Raw genomic sequence first — 21,784 nt, forward strand, 5'->3', positions numbered from 1 at the left:
GAACTCAAGTGTCTCTAAAGTTATGCAGAAAACATGACGGTGAAAAGTTACTTGTACACAGCAAAAAACGAGGCGTTGAAATAACACAAAATGACTACAACTTTAGCTTGTTACTTGTGTGTCAATTCGACACCAAGACATCCCTTCAGAGCATATAAAAAGTACCTTGTTACTGGCTGTGAGTATTTGCATAGATTTTTACTGTTTGGCATGAGTAAAAGCTTAGCGAAATACATTTTGCATTTATGGTAAGTGACTAATAACATTCTATGTTTTCTGTAATCGGTCACAATAATATTGTTGTAAACCTGTGAATCATCTGACAACAGCTACACAGATAGGAATGCTTCCATCTATTTTCCTTATTGGTTATTCTTGTGTCTTAGCACGTATGAACAGAAGATAGCAGAACTGTAGCTTATGTAACTGTTGTCAGACGATTCAAAGGTTTGCAACAATATTATTGTGATCGGTAACAGGAAACATAGAACATTATTCGTTACATGGCACAAGTGCTAAATATATTTCGCAAAGCTTTGTTAATATTAAACGATAAACACCAATGCAAATTCTCTCAGGTAGTAACGAGTTATTTCTAATATGCTCAGAAAGCGATGTGCTTGCTGCTGAATTAACACACAAGTAACACGCTAAAGTGGTAGTCATTTCGTGTTGTTTCAACACTAATTTTTTACAGTGTATAATTATACATAGAACGTGATGTATGTAATATTAAAATATTGTTTATAGTCTACTGTTAGATTCGTGCGAATAAAATATCTATCCTAGACTTGTCATTTTCAAAAGAAAGATTGATTAAATATGATTTTGTGTTTAGCGTCTCTTTCAGCAACGAGGCCATATGAGAATAAGCTCTGAGGCATAGAATAATACTTTCGCTGCGATATTCAACTTTAGTCGAACTGATGATACAGAATATTTCGTAGCGATAATACATTGCATTGTGCTGCCAACTGGCGGGGATTCTTTGAAGTAAGACAGTGTTATACGAATTATTACAAAAGTCTTGGTTCAGAGCTGATTGGAGCAGTAAGTTATGGCATCCAAAGAAAAAAAAAACTATCAGATGGCTTCATTCTTGTTAGATTCTGAGTCCCAAGATGAAGGTGCTTAATTCCGCATTGAAGTGATGATATTTGACCTCAATTCAATTTTTAAAAAAGATATTGCTGAGAGGTAGCAACAATGAAATCTTAGGGCCTACTAGATTGGTTAAAATAGACTTCTTTCTTGACAGTAGCAGGAAATACTTTTGAAGAACGTCATGCGGAAACTATGAATGTTACAAATTAATTTTCAAAAAATTCATTTCGAAATAGGCTGGCAACATTGACAAATTAGATGGTGGTGGATGAAACACAGATGGTGGTGGATTATTCTGTGGTGGATGAAACACAGAATAGATATCTTTCGTTATTGGAAAATATACTGGTATCAGATTGAATGCGAATAATGTGAGGGGTACAGAGAATCATAAGAATGGTCAAAATAACAAAATTTATCTAGAAAATATCAAAAGAAGAATAAAATATTATAACTGAATGGCAACACTGACAATTGGGATGCGCGGAGAGATCGGTGACAACAAATATACCTTTCTCAGTTCTTGTAGTAATATTTATATCAAGTTACCTATACCTACGTTAAGAAAATTCTCTAGCAAATAATGTTATACATACTATTGTAAATAGGTTGGTAACACTGACAATCGAATGTGAAAAACTGAAATGAAATCTTTGAGTTTTACGTCCCATGGTTATGGACAATCGAATGTGTCACGAGCGTAACAAACTAGATGATTTGTATACTGTGGTGACAGGGAGCATTTGTACAACGTTTGGCTTTCATTTTCTTATGTATAGATACAAAAATTTGGGGATTGGCCTAAAAATAATTGAAGACCTTGGGGGAAAATAATGATATCTCATACTGACATGATTTTCAGATACAAAGGCTTTGAAAGTTTGGGTAGGTACAGTGACACTATTTAGAAACCTGTAAGCAGTGGCGTAACAAGGCCAGGCGGGACCCCAGGGCAGACATTGGCCAGAGACCCTCCTCAGAAAAAGTAAAATGTTGCTCATATAATCAGCTTTTTATTTTTGACATACAAGTACATCATTTAACAGTATCCTTTTTGAGGTACATATTTTAATAGCATTTATAGATTTTAAGTTGTATATTGTTTATAAAATTGTATTTTTTTAACCAGACAGAAGAAAAGATAATAACCTTAATCCTGGGAAATTCATATAAATAAATATACTTAAATAAAATATTATAAGCATTTTCGATTTTTTTAAAAATAATTACTTTGCAAGCAGGATGATATAACTTAAAACTTGGTAGAAGTAATCCTATAACTCCATTCACATTAGCTTTGTATCGAAAATTAAAATGAAATGAAATATTTAAGTTTTACGTCCCACGGTTATACCGGTTAGGCTAAAGGAGACGGTGATGATGAGAGATGAGTGAAATGGTGGAACGAAGAAAGTGAGGGAAACGGGAGAACCCCGAGAAAACCCACGAGCACGGTGTTTGTCCACCACAAAGTTCACACGGCGCGAGCTCGGATCGAACGAGGGACCCCAAGCACCGGGGTGAACGCTCTACCACTAAGCCACCACAAAGTACAAAATACAAACTGGATTGAAATAATCATGGAGCAACGACACAACTAGGCTAGTTGTCACCCAGGGCAAGAACTTGCCTTAGCGACTCACCCTTCCTGCCCAACCAAACCAAAACGCTCTCCGACTACACCTGATACTACCTTCAAACACTAATTCTCCTATTTCATTTTCTCTTCAAGTGGTAAAGCTTGATTTTAAAGTTGCAGTACATAATTTAATTTTTAGTATAACTTAAAACACCAAACTAATTAGTATTTGATTGCCAAACTATCTGAGAGTAGCATGCTTGACATTTTCTTATAGTCTTATCATAATAGCTGCAAATCACAATGTTTTTGGAATTATATCGGGATGTGCATATATGTGTAGAATGAATCAACAGTCTCTTGATTTAGAATAGAATAGTTAATTATAACAAGCAGTCAACGACTCGAGTATTATACTCGGACATTTTACAAATCTCTTAAATCAATGTAAGTTAAATGAAAACACAAAACGCTGGAACTAAAATTTAACTTTGCGGGCTCTTTTGGCTACAAAGATTTTTACAATGTCATGAATAGACAGCTTTGAAGCTAACTTATGCTCTCTCGATATGATCCTAAGGTTGGTGAATTGCTGTCATCCTGTTAAGTTTCTGAAGGAATTTTTTTTCTTATATTTAGTTTGCTAAAACTCCTTTCCTTTCCTTATAGTGCAAATTAATATTTGCGCAGTTTTGCGTCTCCCAGTTCGGTGTTCGGGGCACAAGTCGCGTTTGCACCCCCTGGTTACGCAACTGTCATGGAGAGTCAGTGGAGAGAGCTACTGGTGCGCAGCATTGAACCTCTAGGTTTCATAATCAATAGAGTTAGTTAATTCAATTATCAAAAAATTTTTTTAAATCGATATAGCGTTCTAAGAGTATGTGCCACCGCTATTAAGCCTTTACTAAAGCCGGAAGTGGCAGGAATTAACCACTTCCGGTTTTAACGTTAATCACTATAGAGCCAAAACCGTAATAGATGGCGAGAAGCGATATTCTAAAACTAATTAAGCATTCTTTGAACATATTCAATCTCCAATCCAATCTCTCTAATACCGGAAATGGTAGGAATCAACTAGCATTTGAAGTTTTAGTATTAAGTAATGAAATGTTACGCCGTAAAAATCAAATTCCTTCACGTCTTTTACGCGTGTCAATGCTACTTGCTAAAATTAATTTTCAAGTGGCTACAATACAGCTTATTACTTATTTTGCGTGTAGGTTGCATAAGGAGTAAATACAAACCATAAGATTTTCCCTCCATTCAAGATATTGTAAAACTTTGTGTAGTTTTGTTTTATATATATAGGAAGAGGTAGAGCTGTTAATAAAAAGAGTGTTTGGAATTGATTTTTACTACTAGTATTTTTATTTATAAAATTTTTTTTATAAAAGTATTTGTATAAAATACTATACAAATTGATTTTTTATAATTAGGGTGAGTATAGGTGGTTTTTGACTGTAAGGTCGCAGACAGGATTTTTAACAGAGCCCTGTAGCAGGCTAAGAGGAGTGGAATTAGGGAACCAATGCTTCGTAGCAAGCAGAGGCGGGTTAAGTTGCCAACAGAGCCCCGTAGAGGTTAAGCGGTTGAGGTTGGGATTTTTAGACAGATCCCCATAGCAGGCTAAGGTAGGAAATAAAATAGGTTTTGTAGCAAACTAAAGGCCTGGGGTTAGGTTACTTTAAAAGTTTTATAGCAAATTAAAGAAAGGTTACCAGAAAACTGGTACTAAGCTAATTTTTTTTGTTTAATTTATAGTGCTTTTAGGGTGGCGGTGGCGATGCTGCTTTTATTTTGTTTTTTGCTCCGTGGGAGGAGCTAAATGTTATCTGCAGGTAATTGCAGGTCCGACTGATAAAACTTTTTCTTAATAAAGCGCAAGGTGGTGTTTATAAACACTTAATGCGTAAATTTGTTTGTAAACAACTTCATATGAAATATTACAATATATTCAATATAGAACAAATTACAAAATATGTACTTAATGAAACATTTTAAGTGCATAATAAAGCGATTAAAGTGATTTATGAGCACAATAACGAAATGAGCATTGCAATTATATTGTAATGCTTCATTAGGGCTTCTTTTGTTTATTATTGCACTTCGTATGTGCTGGATAAAATAAAGATGTAAATAATGAAATGTTGTTGTAAATAATGAAAAACAGCTTAACAAATCGTTCATGTTGCTAATAATAATAATAATAGTGTTAGAACAGGAATGCAAATAAGCAACAAAATTTTACTCGCCCAAGAAAAAAAAGCTACTAGCCCAAATCCCACAATAGAAATCATTCACTTACCTTCGGTATGATATTAATTCTCGCGCGCCCTGATGAACCACTCGCCCCAGGCGAGTGGTTATATGCATCGTTGTGTTAGAACTATATAGAAGTCTTTATGTGGGGAAATTGTGATCTTTCGTTTTCTAAACGTTTTTCTTGGCTTTGAAGTAGAAGTCTAGGATATGATTTCTTGTTTTCGGATTTCCTTGTACCTTGTATAAACACGAGGGAAGCTTAATAAACTTGTAACTTTGAAATGAAACAATTGTTGTTGTTGTTGTTTTTAACTGAAAATCACCTTATTTTTCGACATAATTTCCTTTCACTTCGAAATATTTTGTTCGATGTTTCTCCAAGAATTTCTTCAAAAATAACATTTGTCAAATTCTGCTATATAGGCGTTTCTATTAAGCACAATCTACTCATCAGGTGGAATTCTTTTAACAAGGCACGTCTCAGGTCTTGGAAAGGAAAAAAGGCAAGAAGGGACAAATCTGGAGAATATAGGAGATGAACTACTAGTTCGCAGTATATTTCGACAGTTTTGGCCATAGGTGTTAAGTTATCTGTACCGCAGCATTGTTCTGGCGAAGAACAACTTGTCTTTCTTAAGTAGTATTGTTGTTTCATAAGTTCGTTGTGAAATGTATTTTATAAGAAACATAGTACATAAAAACAAAAACATAAATTTTGTTTAACATTTTCTCAAAAGAGATTTTCTTTTGAAATCTCAAACGCTTAGCGTTATGATGTTAGTACGACTAAAAGGAAATTCAGTGAATCACTTGTGCACCATTTAGTGAAACGGCAAGAAGTTTGGGTAGTGACACTTTTTAAACATTTGTTTTCTTTTTCTACAAGTAAGAAGTTGTTTACTAGAAAACGAAATTCATGTTTTCTTTATTTGAAATAGCAAACGCGTACTTATTTGACTTAGAACACTGTCATTGAAGACAATATAAAAACTGAGATTTTATTTACTGCACATGGTAAACTTAAAATACGAAATGAAACTTGTGGTAGGGTGCCATGTTGTGTTATGTCATGGACATTTCAATCGCTTCTCATACTACTGATGTTCCATAAAGGAACGTTACTATCGAATCAAACAAACATGGCTAGCATGGGAAACATTTCCCACAAACATATGGAATTAAAATAATTTTTTGACTATTATTGCAGTCAGCCAAGACAAAATTAATATAATCTTAACGCTTTTCTTGACAATGTATCCTTTAGTATACAAAATTTTTTGAACATTTGTCGTTCTTTGACTACTTATTTTGGCAATGTATCTATGGGATACATTACATCACAGCCTTGTCTAAATAAAAGATGTGACTAAAATGTGCAATTATCTATTATTTTATAATGGCACGGAAGTCGCATCCAGTATTTTTTCTGAGCCACACAAGTCTCCTTGCCAAGAAAAGGGTTAATATATTTGTTTATTTTTAAAATTAGATTTATATTCACTTTCCGAGGTATTCTGTGATTAATAGTAGAAAGACAGTCATTACTTATGTATCTAGAGAAGGACAGATTAGATCATTTTCACCAGCAGTGCTTTTCGTGCTGGTGTAACAAATACTGTATAGCGGATGTTTCACCGTAAAATGGGAAAAAAGTGTACAGTAGTGTGCTTTGACTTAATTAGTATGGGCAGAAATTTGAAGAAAATGTATTTTAGCATAATCTTGCATTGTCAATTATCCTTCGGTAGACTACAGTTGAAAAGAATTTCATAATTAGAACCATGCAAGTATTGGCATGTAATTATACAATATCATGGATTACAGAACTTGGACTCAGCTAAAGTTACATAAGAAATAAAATAAATTAAGCATTGCCTTGAGCGAAGGCTAAAAGAAACTGAATTGAGGATGATGAAAGCTGATAAAGATTAATTAGGATCCTTGGCAAGTGTATTGACTATTGATTATTCACAGAATTAAATTTTTCCAATTTGGTTCATTCTTTACCCCAAACACTAGGTCAGAGTTTTCGCTATCACCTGGTTTGTATATACTGGGCCACCAGATATGATCAACCATTCTAAAACAGTCTGCCTTAGAAATTTGTCTCAAAAGTGGTCGATGTTGCTTAACACCAAACTGCTTGGATGTCCAACAGTTATTCTCCCTCAGCGAGAGAAAGCGATGTTCTCCAAGAAAGCATTTAATCTACCAAAAATGATTCCACATAATAGTGCGCTGACATTGCGGACTTGAGTATTAGTCATATTAAAATGATGAGAAATATTGTGTTTATTGTTGTAGTATATTGCTTTCCCTGAGCTTCCTGGTAGACAGAAATAAGTCATACCTAAATGTTACGAGTGAGGAAAGGATAATACAAAGAAAATTATCAAGACGGAAAATAAAACGAGTGAGGAGCAGATGGATTCGTTTCTGATTTTATTGCGATATATTAAACTTTTATGTAGATAATCGATGGTGGGTTCGTAGTTGAGTCAATGTTCCTTGGGAAAAACAAAGTTCGCCTCTTTCAATTCCTTCCTAAATTAAATAGTTTAGTAGTCCATAGTTCGACACTTAATGGCTTCTTAATATTGAAAAATTTTATGTAGAAGACGCATGAAGATTTCTGAAATATAAAGAAATATTAGGTACTCAAGTTCTGTCGTTTTTCAAGTTACAAGGAAAAAGCATTAACATGAAGTACAATGTACTTAAAAATCATAAATAATTTTAATCACCAGTAGCAATCTGTCTGTAAAGACATGTCAGCGTCAATACATATTGTAAGTGCTTCGTTGTGAATGCCTTTTTGAGTTCCGTAAGAGTTTGTGGTGCATCCGAGGGGGCTTTATCATCGTTTCCAAAGTTATAAAGCAACCGTTGTACTATTCGCTCACTTAACCACATACCACAATCGTTGACATATTTTTCTGCTCGTTCTATCCTACTTGCATTTGTTTCCAGTTTAAACACAGAAATCATATAGTCGCGTATGGCATTGTTTGTGATTCATGTGGTTGACCTGTTTTCATTGTTGAGCCTATTTAACTGAGACGATCACGACCTGCAGAGCACAAAAGTTAACCCTTATTAAGCCATTACTTTGCAATCTTTTTCTTCTTTTTTTACTTAGTAGCGAAAGCTCTAGAGAAGGTATGCATTCCTAGTAAGTGAAGATCTGACAAAACTTATTGTGATTCTAATATAATAAGCAATGGTGCCCACCCCCCTCATGTCCATGACGCACCCCCCTCAATTGTCTATCCGTAGGTGTCCTTCCATTAAAAAAAAATCTTTTCGATTAATTTTTACACCCCCTCAAACATATTTATATAGATTTTTACCCCCCCCAAATATTTCAATGACGTAGTTTGCGTCATAGCCCCCCCTTGTGGGCACCCCTGTCTAATAGATAGCCTATTGAATAATGTTGGTGAAACGTAACTTTCTTATCAAACTCCTCTTTCAATTATATTTTCTTCTGTTCGAACACTCATCACTGGGTCACTATAATTTTCTTACGAGTCTTTGATCTTTCCTTTCAAACCGAACTACGTAGTACAATTTTCACCAATGTCTATTAGACTTAATATTTTCTACTCTTCATACCGTTTTATATTCGTTTTTCTTTCCTAATGACACTATTACGGACTCGAAAACTTCAGCTAATCATTCTTCTCTTGATTTGTTTCCTTTTTTCTTCTTTTCCCCAAAACCTCAATTAACCCAGTAGGTCTATTATTGACTTAAGTTGCTTTCAGATTTCTCATATTCCAAAGCGCTGGTTGTAATTCAATCCTTACTTTCCATCGATATGATATTTTCATCTTAGATCGAAACCTTTTCTTCTCTAATTATCTTTCCATTCTTATTGTCTTTTCTGATTTGTGATATATTTCCTTTGATTTATCTTCTCTGTATATACAAGGTGTTATCAAAAAGTACGGTGAATGACTTTTTTCAGCAGCAACTACTGACGCAACAACCATTTGATGTAAGAGGTCGTCCATACATTACGTAACGCTCCAACCGGGGGACGGGATTCGGCCTTGCGTTACGAAATGTGACAAGGGAAAGGAGAGGGTTTTTGTCTTCGTTACGTAACGCATGTTTCTTTTTTTTGCTGTAAATTTTATTTTGATTCTCATGTTTATATGTAATCTTTTAAGCGAATAATTTTATTTAGTTCTTTTCTTTATTATAAATAAATTAATAATTATTTCTATTGCTTTAAGAAATTGCGAACATGTAGCCTATAAATTGAATCATGTAGAAGAAATTCGAAGGCGCTAGTAGACACCGGCATGACTGATAACGAACCCCGCGTATATTACAATACAATAAAACTCCGTTTTGTGACCATCGCAGCATTACATTTGCGGCACACACTTTTCTGGAGTTAGTTGTTAGTGATCGTAACCACCACTTGAAAATGTCTTCTCGTTCCCACATCTATCGCTATTTCTGAGAATATTATTTAAAAACTTTTGATTTAAAACATTTAAAACAAAAGGAAACTCTTATTCGTGAAATAATATTTCAGCGACGGAAGATAGGGATGCGCACGAGACAAGATTTGTGACTGTCTCGTCTCAAAAATGTGTTGTAAAAGTGATGTCTCGACTCGAAAAATGTATAGTTCTCTATTGGAAGAGCCGTGTCTCGACTCGAATTTTGTCAGGAAAATCCTGTCTCGACTCGTCTCGTGCGCATTCCTAACGGGAGAATCCACAATTTGAAGAGCAAAATAAGATATTGAAAACCTAATTTCTCGGATATTCATCTCGTATTTTTTTCCCCATTTTTGGATTTGAATATTTCTGGAGAAATCGAGTTTATTCGCATTCTTTATAAACTGAAGTTTAAAGTCCAAAAAAGATACTTAAAAGCTTGTTCATAAACGATATGTCCCTGCTCTTTCACCTGTGCAGTCACTTCGAATCTGTGGTCGACGAGAAAGAGAACTTCTTTGCTTCTTCGACAAACTTCAAATACATGGAACATCCTGTATCCCCCCCAAAAAAGGTATATGTCCGTTCTTTAGATCCTGTTTCAACTTCATCTTCCGGAAGCATATCCTCCCTGCCGGTCATCTGTGACCTAAAAGGATGAGTTACTCCTTGGGAAAACGGCAGTAATGCAGTTTTTCGTAGAATTAAGACTGATTAATGAAACAACCTTATGGGATTAAAATATAATTGAGGAGTTTGATGCAATACGCACGTAAGTTTGAAACATGCAGTTGTAGAGAAACGATGTTGAAAATTTAAGTACGGTAGTGTTTTTTCTTACATAAAACAATGTAATATGCAGCATTTTATTCTGATATTGAATTGAAATGTTGCCAGGAGGCTAAACAAGTATGGCAAAAGCCACAAATGCGTTTGATGGAAAAAAGGGTGTAAACTCGCTTACGCCCTTATTACATCAAGCTTCTCAATTACGGTAATACCATTTTCTAATACTTTGATTTGATGGAGAAAAACACTACAAATATATTCAGAATACAAGCATTGTGTAATAAAAAGTACTGCCATTAAAAATAGCTTTTTTATTGTAATAACCCAAAAAATAAACAAAATTATTGAAAAAAATCAAAAAGTGTTACCTAACAAAGGGGAGAGGGTTTCGACTTGGTTTTACAAAGTGTGACAAGGGGGAGGGAGGGGGTAAAATTGGTCAAAAATAGCGTTACGTAATATGTGGCTGACCCCTAATTTGCCCGAAAGCCTGATCCGTTGAGACAGGAAGCGTCAAGTTGGAACACGTTCTGGCTTGTCAGTCAGCGCTGAGAGCCGCTAGAGTGAGGTTGTTTTTAAAGTATCTGTCGCGCATAATGCATTTCAAACAAGGCGTGAACATTAAGTTGTGTTTCAAGTTGCAAAAAAGTGCCAAAGAAAGTCATGAAATTAATAATGCTGTAACCAGTGGTGCCCACTCCGCTTTATGTCCATGACGCACCCCCCCAATTGTCTATCCGTAGGTGTTCTTCCATGAAAAAATAATCTTTTCGATTAATTTTTACACCTCCTCAAACATATTTATATAGATTTTTAACCCCCCCCAAATATTTCAATGACGCAGTTTGCGTCATAGCCCCCTCTGTTGGCACCCCTGTAATAAGTCAGAGTGAATAAAGAATTATAATAGCTTAAGACTATCATTTTCCCGCCTTTCACAACGTGAAAGAATTATATATATTTCGCATAATGGATAGGCATATCGCTACATACATACATACATACATACATACGTATATATATATATATATATATATATATATATATATATATACAGTGGCGTATTTACGATTTTGTTTCGGGAGGGGCTTTGCTAACTTTCGGGGGGGGCTTTGCCTGAAAATGTGAAAATGTGAATTTACTATACTAAGTAATATTTCGGGGGGGCTTAAGCCCGGAAGCCACCCCCCTAAATACGCCACTGTATATATATTAATGAAAAGATTCTTCAGTGGTGTTTAAAGTAAAATAGAAGGGACATATTCTAACTCTTATCATAGATTTGAGAAATTTTTAAAAATGAAACTTGAGTGCTAAAATCCATTCAATAGTAGAAAAAGGTACACACAACAAAATCTTAGCTGATTTATTAGCTCTAATGAACTCTTATAGGAAATATGATATATAAGGTTCCTCCAATGCTAAATTATACCTTACTATTTATTATAACATATATATTTTGCTTTTCGTAGATTACAAACAAGAAGAAAAGAAATCTTCAGCACAAATACCAAACAGTGAGTATTTTCAATATATTATACAACGTATGGTAATAGATAAGTACTGTCACTCCCTTACTTTATGATTGTTGCACGGAAGTTACACACTTTAGCCGCTTTTGGTTTAAAAAACCTACAAGTAATAATCAAGAGGAGGATAAAAATGACGAGAAAGTTAGCACAATTCAAAGGAAAAAACATATAATAAGTTCACATTCAGCTATTTGCACTCTCAGAATCCAACAACAAACGGGAGCCAAGAGTGCAAATAATCCATAACAATCTCCAACAAAAACTGTTTAACTTATAGTTGCTAAAGAACATTTATTTGATGTTCAGACTTGGCACAAACCCTTAAAAACACACTAAATTAATTAATTAAAACATCACTTTGCAACTCTTTCACCAGTCTTCAGAGCAGTAGCGATTAATTTTAATTCTTCTTTACAGAACTGTTTAATTGATTAAGTTGCAATTCCTCTAACACCCTAATTACTTTTATTAACTGATATAATATTTAGTTTTTACTTCTGTTAGAGGGCAAAATGACTATATATTATTTTTCATACATCACAAAAAAAGATTAAGTCCATCTACACCACAATTGCCGAACCGTGAGTATTTTAAATTTGTTATATCACATAATAGATAGGCATCGTTAGGCTCTAATCTATTTTTAATGATTTTTCAGCTATCAAGATATTCCTTTTTTTTTTCTAAATTGGTTTCTGAAATACTTTTTACTGTAAATGTGTTGGTTGACTGAGACAGAAAATAACTTTTTATATAGCTTCATTCAAAAGTTTCGATAGTTTGAAAGATTGCAATTCCCAGGAGTTTAATTCGGATATTCGTACTATTCGCGAGTGTTTTTTTTTCAAAAATAAAAGCAGATCTATTAATGAATCTGGAAACAATTGAAACATTACGTCTTCATGGGTTATTTCTGAGTGGTGCGTATATATAGTACATAGACATGGCCGATACATCTATCACTTGTGCATAAGCGTGATTTTTCTGATCTAGTTTCAAGATATCTTGTAAATATTGTAATATTTGGGAATGTAACAATACCTGGTTTTTTCCTTACTTTTTTAGTTATAAAAGTTTTTATACTGTTTGTACAATAGATTACGAATAATTATTTTCTATAGTTCTTTTCTCTATAAGTTGGACCTCCTACACATCTCAGCTAGGAGGCTTAGGATTTGTTGGTTAAAAACGGTCCTGCCCCTTCCAGCTGAGTGCAAAGAAACCTATTGCCCGCAGCAGGTCATAGGTAGGATAGTATTTCCTGCCCGAAGGGGCGCGGAGATGAGTGAGAATATCTCTTTCTCAATGCAGCACAGAGGTAGGGTAGTATTTCCTGCCCATTGCAGAGCGGAGAGGGTGAGGATACTACTTGCCCAATGCAGCACAAAGGAAGGGTAGTATTTTATGCCCGATGCTGAGTGAAGATGTTTGAGGATACCTCTTGGTCAATGTAGCATAGCGGTAAGGTAGTATTTCAGGCTCGTTGCAGCAAGCAGATGGACTAGGATACCTCTTGCGTAATGGAGTATAGAAGTATAATAATATTTCCTGCCCGAATTAGCGCGAAGATGGCTGAGAATATCTCTTGCCCAATGCAGCACAGAAGTCGGATAGTATCTCCTGCCCATTGCAGAGCGGAGAGGGTGAAGATACCTCTTGCCTAATGGAGCATATAAGTATGATAGTATTTCCTGGCCGAAGGAGTGTGGAGATAGGTGAGAAATCTCATGCTCATTGCAGTTCAGATGTAAGGTTACACAAGTTTCTCCTGCTCAGTGTAGATTTTAGAGATAAGTAAAATGTGATCAGTTAACAACTGAAGTTTTCCACCTGGAGGTGTCCGTTTTTATAGCCAGTCTTTGGAGGCGTAGCTAACTGGAGGACTTAAATGGGCTTCTTCGTTTCTCTTCATGTTGGCTACTTGCTCGGGTTGTGTCAAAGCAAAGGTCTTATGCATTAATAAGGAAATGTTACAATATTTTCAAATTGAATTGAGGTAGAATAACCCACTAGGGCACCCAAAACGACAAACCTATTAGTACACAAAACTCATGGACAAGTTACGAATTGTTCGTTGGAATTTCTTGAGTTAGTTTCATGTATTTACACAAATTCACAACACACTACAGCTCACATGTAATTCAACAATATTATTAACATTTAACGAAAAATAATGCTTAAAGATAGCACATATGAGTATAGGAATTAATATATTTTACTGAGTAGAAAAAAAAATTATACATTAATGTAAAAGCTTATGAGCAGTTTTGGTATCTATTAACATGAAACTCATACTGAAATGTACCCTCGTATATAGCTCTTTATTTTAATACTAGCTAGATAACAGCAAGCAATATGGTTAATGAGTTATAGTCTAACATTATAATTAGCTCTTAGATTTGAATTTCTATTTGACGAAAATATTGTCCAAAGGTAATTTTTAGTGATATCAGAATCACATCTAGCTTAACAAAATGACAACTTTGAAGGTGGATTGGTAGTTTCCAAGAAAAATCTTAAATAGGAACTTTAAGACGTTCAAAATTATATTGTAATGTATGGTAGAGAAACGGTTCACCTGGTTTCCGTCAACTTTTTATTATAAAACTTTCTGTAAAGTTTACATTGGATTACAATTTCTAATGTCTTTCATAATCTTCCCACTTCAAACTGGACCTCCTGCCTACAACAACGCAGAGGTTTTTAGAGTTGTTGGTAGGAAGAACCATACTGGATGCAGCTTACTGAACTAACCTCTTGCCGGAAGCAGCACAGAGGTAAGATAGTATCTCCTGCACAGTGCAGCGCAGAGACGAGTAAGGAACCTCTTGTCCGAAGCAGCGTAAAGCTGGCATAGTATCTCCTTCCCAGTGCAGCGTGGAAAAGGCTAAGCAACTTCTTATCTTAAGTAGCGCAGAGGTAAGGTTAGAGGAGTCTTTTGGGCCCAAAACAGCTTGGACAGATATAAGTAGGATGTTATCAGTTGGCGAATGATGTCTTCTGCCGATATGCGTCCTCTTTTATAGTCAGTGTGTGAAGGTGGAGTCTGTGTAGGAAGTGAAGGGGTCCTCTTCGTGACTCTTTGTGTCCTCCTCTTATTTCATCGGAGACGTCATCCGTCAGATGCGTTGTGGTGCTTCTGAAAGGATTTTGCAATATATATGGTTTCCACTAATAATAATTGATAGGTCTGTTGTAAAATATTTTAGTTTACATTCATGTACTGCATATGTAAAAGAAATACACTGTTAACTATCAAATCGTGTTCTATCTCAGTTATATATATAGTACCAATAGTTACGAATATATTCCTTGTGAGAAATGTTCCGAATTCTTTTCGTACTTCTACAAATGCATCACGCTAATTACGACAATAAATCGATGATTTCCTATTTTGAAACTACCTACAGTGTAAGAACTCACATTGATCATGTGAGTGTTGAACTAACTATTGTAAATCAAGTCTTTTCGTTTAGGGTAAGAGAGACGGATGATTAAGGCATGTGAATAATAATGAAAGAATTTCTTGAAATTTAGACAAATTAGTATGTACTTTGTATATAAGTACAATTATTTTGAAATTTTATCTAAGTAGCAGCTTTAAATCTTTAATATCAATGTTACCGTTTGCTATTTAGATTAATATATTCTTTCGTTGTCTTTATTTTCGTAGATCCATGGTTGGAAGAACAACTGAATTTGCAAGGTCTACTACAAGGAGTTTTAAAACCACGTAAGTGACATTTATTACTTTATTTTACAATCACCACTATTGAATTTGATTGAATGGTAGTAAAACTGCTTAATATTAAACCTCAGAAATATACATTTGGATTAATAGAGTAACATTTGTGTAAAAAATGCTTTTTAGCACAACATTATTGCATTTGTCAAAAAAAAATATTTAAAAGAACTGGAAGAAAATGAGCGGTTTACATTTATAGTGGAATGACCGCTGCATGAGATGAAACATAAATGTTAGAAGACAAACAGCACTGTGGTTAAAAGAAAGCGATCAATAGCAAATGTAACAAGTAGAGAAACTAGAACAAGTGAATAGTTTTTGATACCTGAGTAGTATTATTAGTGATGAGTTGAAGTGCGATCCAGAAACACAAGCAAAAATAATCATTAGAAAAGAAGCATTTAGGAGAAAGAAAAGTCTATTTTGTGGATCCTTGAGTAAAAGGCTCATAAAATGTTTCGTTTGGAATATTGTACTATACTATATTTTACAGAAACAGAGACAAAAGGCGAAGATAAAGGACTAAAATCGTGAGAAATATGGATGTGGGGAAAAGTGAAGAGAATTAGCTGAATCGAACGGAAAATGTGAGAGGATGTCACAAATAATGGGAATGAAAAGAACAATTTTAGACATAATTAAAGATAGGAAGAAAAACTGCTTGGGACATTGACTGAGAACAAACTCTATAATGAAATATGTGGTAGAGAATATGGTAGCATGAAAGAGTGGGAGGGGGCGAAGGAGGCTACAGTTGATGGATGTATCAAAACAAAAGTATCCTACCTGAAGACAGAAAGGATTGCTGAGAATGGTAGTGCATGAAAACGTCTGAGTTCCGACAAGTGATTTGCTAATAATGTCAGAATACCAGTGATGATGATGAAGATGGTCGTATAATAACATTGAGAACCATGGATCGTCTATTTATTAACCTTGAAAAATCGATATACGTCCGCATCACTTTTATGTTTTCGTATTATGGACAACTGATTACAGTCAGTTGAATACTAACTAGTTTCTTTTACAATAAATAAAAATAGTGAAGATCGACGCCTTCGACGCTGCCCCTTTTAATATAAGTGAAATAAATATATAATGAAGAGAAACGCCTTCAGCGTTGTTCCTGTCAGTTGCAGCTGGCATATCCTTTTTTACTTAGTCTTCAGATTAAATGTCATCTGGAGTTTCACCAATCAGCTTAGCGGTTCCGCACACAATGGATTCGACACTATTCAATTTCAATCTCAAATTTATTAAACACTGAGTTAACGCTTGTGCCTTATCTTCCACTCGGTTTACTACATAATTACATTGTCAACAATAACAAATAAAAAATAAAATAGAAAAGAAAATGAAAATTACTGAGTATGGCAAGAACATTGAAAAGAAAACACGTTTAAAAATACAATGAAAATAAAAAAATAAACTTAATAATAAGAGTAATGGTCTTGCGTTAGATAAAATGCACACAAAAATAAGCATTGATTTAGTTGTCTGGTAAGCCTGAGACAACAAGTAATTTTTGATTTGATTTTTAAACATGGCTATCGAGGATGACTTTCGAATATCTTCTGGAAGGTCATTCCACAATTTTACGGCTGTGACAGTGAATGAGTTTGACATAGTAGTATTATCGGTCGTTTTCGATTATTTTCATAACACACACAAACACACACACGAGCACGCGTACAGATTGACTTATCATTTTATTATTATTTGAGATGTTTTGGCAACTGAAATTTAATGTTTTTTAGAAAGTCAACTTCTAGTTTGGAATTTCTCACAATATCCATTATTTGCTGTAACGAATTGTTTTATCATTGTAGTTGTTCCTGTAGACGAAAGTATTGGAGGTGAAAAGCAGAGCCACAACAAGAATATACCAGTGCTTCCATAAGGTAATATTCTTAACTACTAAACTACATTTATTACATATAAACTATCTTGGAAAGAATTTGTAAACGAGAGTTGTTATTAAGTAAGTAAAAATATTTTCTGTATTTTGACCTTAGAAAGAGAAGGGCCATAACGATCATTAAAATGTATTTAAAAAAAACAGTAATAATTCTCGCCATCAGCATTATTGTGTCTCTAATTCTTGAGTATGCTATAGTACACGGAGTAGTGAAATACAGCAGAATGTGAATCTAAGAGCTAGGCAACAGCGTCGAGGATTGGAAATAATCTGCGGATATGGATTTCCAGCGAATGAAGATTATGGCAATCTGACAGAGCAATGTTTGGGAAGTGTGTGAGAGATGCATAAGCGTTTTCCCAGCCAATGTGATAACGTTGCCACTGAAGACTAGGAACATCGCTTTGCGTTGCTGTGATGCATTATACCACTTCTGGTAATTCAAAAGAATTGTGCATCTTTGGGGTACATGGTTACAGGTTTGATTTCTAGTGGGATAGATGTTCCCCTATTTAGGAAATCTATATCCTCAGGCGGAGGAAGTGAAAAAGACGTAAGTTCCAGAATAACACAGGCTTAATAAGCATTCAATAAGACAAGAGGACTACTAACATCAAAAAATGTGTCGCTCTACGTTCGTAAACGATTTATTAAGACACTGGAATAGAGCGTGGCGCTTTACGGATCAGAGACGTGGACACTGAAAAAGGCTGAAATATTCACGTTGGAAGCATTTGAAATGTGGTGTTGGCACAGAATGCTGCGCATATCATGGACCGAAAGAAAAACGAATGATGTACTAAAGAAAGCCAATGAAGGACGACAGATCATGAAGGTAATAGGAAAAAGAAGAAGCAGCATGCTTGGCCATCTCATTCGGCACTTCGATTAGATCACTGTTCTGCTATAGGGAAACGCAGAAGGAAAACCAGGAAGAGGAAGACGAAGGATAAAATATACAGATGCAGTAGTAAGAATAGACCTTATCAAAGTATAAAACAGCACCCCAAGCGAGAGAAAAGTTTTAAAATTTCCGTTTTGCCCACCATCCTATGGTTGAGATGAACAAGAAGAAGAAGACAAATCGATGAACATAACAACAAATTGATTATAGTTGATTTCATGCGTCAAGGACTTGTATCGACATATTTTGTAGTTCTCATGTGAATATGCTTCTTTAATTTAAATATTACTTTTAAATAAATTAGGTTTTGGTAAATTACAGCAATAAGTACACAATATAGTTATTACGTCAAAATATCTGATGATATTAACTACTGTATTATATGTGATCAGTTTTCTCGTACATTCAGTGATTTTTGTAAAATGAAAAAATAAAATCTCTGAATATCATTTACTATCTTGACATTTTCAAATAATTTTAAACTGAACGAATGCTTTAAAATTTCTCAATATTTGATTGAGACTATGATCCAAAACTATAACTGTTGAGTGGTTGGTATATGGGATGTTCATTACGCAATGTAATGAAGTTCAAGAAAGCCATTTTGACATATTTCATTTTTTGAGATCCCTATCCGAAGCTCATTTCAAAGTTTAAAATATTCATAAGCATATATTTTAATTAATTCTTATAATATAATAAACAGCCTTAATTTTTTATATTCTCAGCCTACAATATAAACTTTATAACTCTTTCTATCACAAGTTTGGCAGTTAGACTTGGTTTCCATATGCTCAGAATGCCTTATTAACTGTTCAAGACTGAACTGGCAGCAATTTTGCATGTTATTAGCCTGTTGTTTGATTATGTGCATCTTCATATTTTATTAAATGACCCGCTCGAGAGAGTAATACTCTTGGAAATACGTTTTTTCGCGCGCTACCCTAGCGAGGTGTTTTAAGTTCGTCACAAAATTTATATCATGGGGGTCAAGGTGAAACAAAACGAGCCAAACGGTTCTTCTATCCCGTTCCTTCTTCTTCTTCTTCTACTACTACTACTTCTTGTACTACTACTACTACTAATAATAATAAGTCTACTACTACTGCTACTTCTTCTTCTTCTACTACTACTTCTTGTACTACTACTAATAATAATAATAAGTCTACTACTACTGCTACTTCTTCTTCTTGTTCTTCTCCTACTACTACTACTAAGTCTACTACTTCTTCTTTTCTTCTTCTTCTTCTTCTACTACTACTATTACTACTATTACTACTACTACTTATCTCCACAAAAGTAAGGAAATCACTTTTGTGATTATTATTTTCATCTTATTTCAATAAAAATGTTATCAAAATTAAAAAAAAAACTTTCCGTAGGAAGGGTTTGAACCAACACCAAGAGCGATTTCCGTTACTAGCCAGTAAGACGCTTTCTTAAAGTTAACTGACTCACCGAATTTGTCTCAGTAACTTACTTAAACCACGTGTTACTAATTTTACTTGCTTTACTCGTTTAACTGGCTTTTCCAATCTCCTAGAACGACAGGGACACGAACAAAGAAATATCGATTACAGTTAAAATCACAAAAAAATTCCCACCGGAAATCGAACCCGGGACCCCGTACACCAAAGGCGCACGTGCTAGCCACTAGACAAGTGGGGAAGGCATCACGCTCGGCCACGAGGACCGACAGCAGCAAAGTTTGATTTCTGCTATATCTATGATACATAGCAAGAAGGGGTTATCGCCAACTAATCAGAACCGAGTACTTAGTTCCTACTTCCGGGAATATTACTCTCCCGAGCTAGTCCTTTTATTAATATCTTAGAATTTTCTGTAGCGGAAACAGTGTTTCCTATGTAATTTTAAAATTTATTTTCCAGTATGCTTTTAAAAGTAATAAACAACAATATACTTGTTATTTCGTTACTTAGCATTTTTCTTAGGTTTCAATTGAGGAAGAAACCCGACGTTTATATTAGACAGCTTTCGAAAAAAATATAAATTGTATTATCATTCTTGTTTTTATTTATTATTATAAGATGTTCAAACAATTTCAGAATCTTTTGAAGAACATTTCTTATTATTATATTTATAATATTTCATATTCAGTGCTCAACCTGACTGTCATTGTGTTCTTCACACAAGTAGACACAACCAATCATGGTCTTGGAAACTATTTCCAATGTTTTCTGTGAGATGTAACCAACGCAGCAATGAATATTGTCTTTCAATTCCAGAATAAAGTATGGATGAGTAACATAGATGAAGTATGTAAGACACACTACAAGACGAAGCTTACAGGCGATAAGTCTGGTGATCGTAGTGGCTATAACACTTTTGAGAGCACTCGTTCTGGAAAACACTCTTTTAGGTAATGCACTGTGTTCGCATTTCTGTCGGCTTTGGCACTGTTCTGTTGAAACCATTTCATATTAATTTCTCATCCGACAAGGTCGTAACAAATTTTCTAATCATTGTTACATATCGTTCAGAGATCACTGTTTGTTAAAAGATGTAATGAATTGAACAGGCAGCTACGTAATATAGCAAACTAAGTGCAAATATACTATGAATGCAGAAGGAATCCCTTCAACACATGTGGTTTGCCACTAACCCGAGAATTTTGGGCATTAATGTATTCATTTAGATGGAATCATGACCTATTACTCGCCTGACAATCATAGAGTTCTTCCGTAAGGGCGTTACAGCTTCCATGAACCAACGACATTAGTCTTTCTGGGCATTCATGTCTTCGGGTACCACTTCAACTATATAGAATTGCAATTTCAAATACTTGAACCAAGCTGTGCTTGCGCACTGCCAATGGAGAGTCCGAACTGGCTAGAACGTAATCGCACTGATTCTATTTATCTCACAGCATATGCAGCTTACATATCGAGTAATCTTTTTTCTATTAAAAACATTTGTCAACCACTTTTCTCTGCTTCTACACATTACCCTGGAACTTTTCATACAACCGCTTGATGGATTTGTACAACCGTTTGAAAAATCTGTTCCCTACTTCTCTGTGTAGGACCTCTGAATCGACGCAAAACTATTGGTGTGGGTGTACTCTGCAACAATTAATATACATTGTTCCAAGGTATAACTCATGGCTACACAGTTATTCAGCATCTATAACAAAATAAGAACAATTGCCGACATTTCCTATAAAGTACTTAACTCTGAATATGCTGGATATTGAAATAAATATATCACATTTTTGTTTGTTTCTCTCTAATTTCTAAACACAATTACACGTTCATTTAAGTGCTAGTTGTATTTCTTGTATGGAATGATTCACTCTATTTTTTAAATTAATTACAGTTACTAACATTTATAAATGGAACTTTTAATATAAATTACGTTTATTTTCAGATGCAGAAATATATAGATTGGATAATCAACATTAGGAAATATCAAAATCATAAAATCAATGTATTATATCTGTACTGTATAAATAAATAAATTTGCTATATTTCCTA

The 21,784-nt window shown here is 34.6% G+C and overlaps 1 protein-coding gene across 1 annotated transcript in view; it reads left to right on the plus strand.

Moving 5' to 3' along the window:
* Positions 1 to 21,784, plus strand: part of LOC145692684 (uncharacterized) — a 279,895-nt gene extending 258,111 nt beyond the window's left edge. Inside the window, exons 56-59 of the mRNA XM_081768066.1 lie at positions 11,664 to 11,708; positions 15,397 to 15,456; positions 17,298 to 17,369; positions 21,678 to 21,784. Of these exons, the coding sequence (XP_081624192.1) occupies positions 11,664 to 11,708; positions 15,397 to 15,456; positions 17,298 to 17,368 (176 nt within the window). The 3' untranslated portion in view covers position 17,369; positions 21,678 to 21,784. The remainder of the gene's footprint in view (positions 1 to 11,663; positions 11,709 to 15,396; positions 15,457 to 17,297; positions 17,370 to 21,677) is intronic.

The sequence above is a fragment of the Thermobia domestica genome, chromosome 8 (assembly GCF_964235325.1).
Source record: "Thermobia domestica chromosome 8, izTheDome1.hap1.1, whole genome shotgun sequence".
NCBI classification, from domain to species: Eukaryota; Metazoa; Arthropoda; class Insecta; order Zygentoma; family Lepismatidae; genus Thermobia; species Thermobia domestica.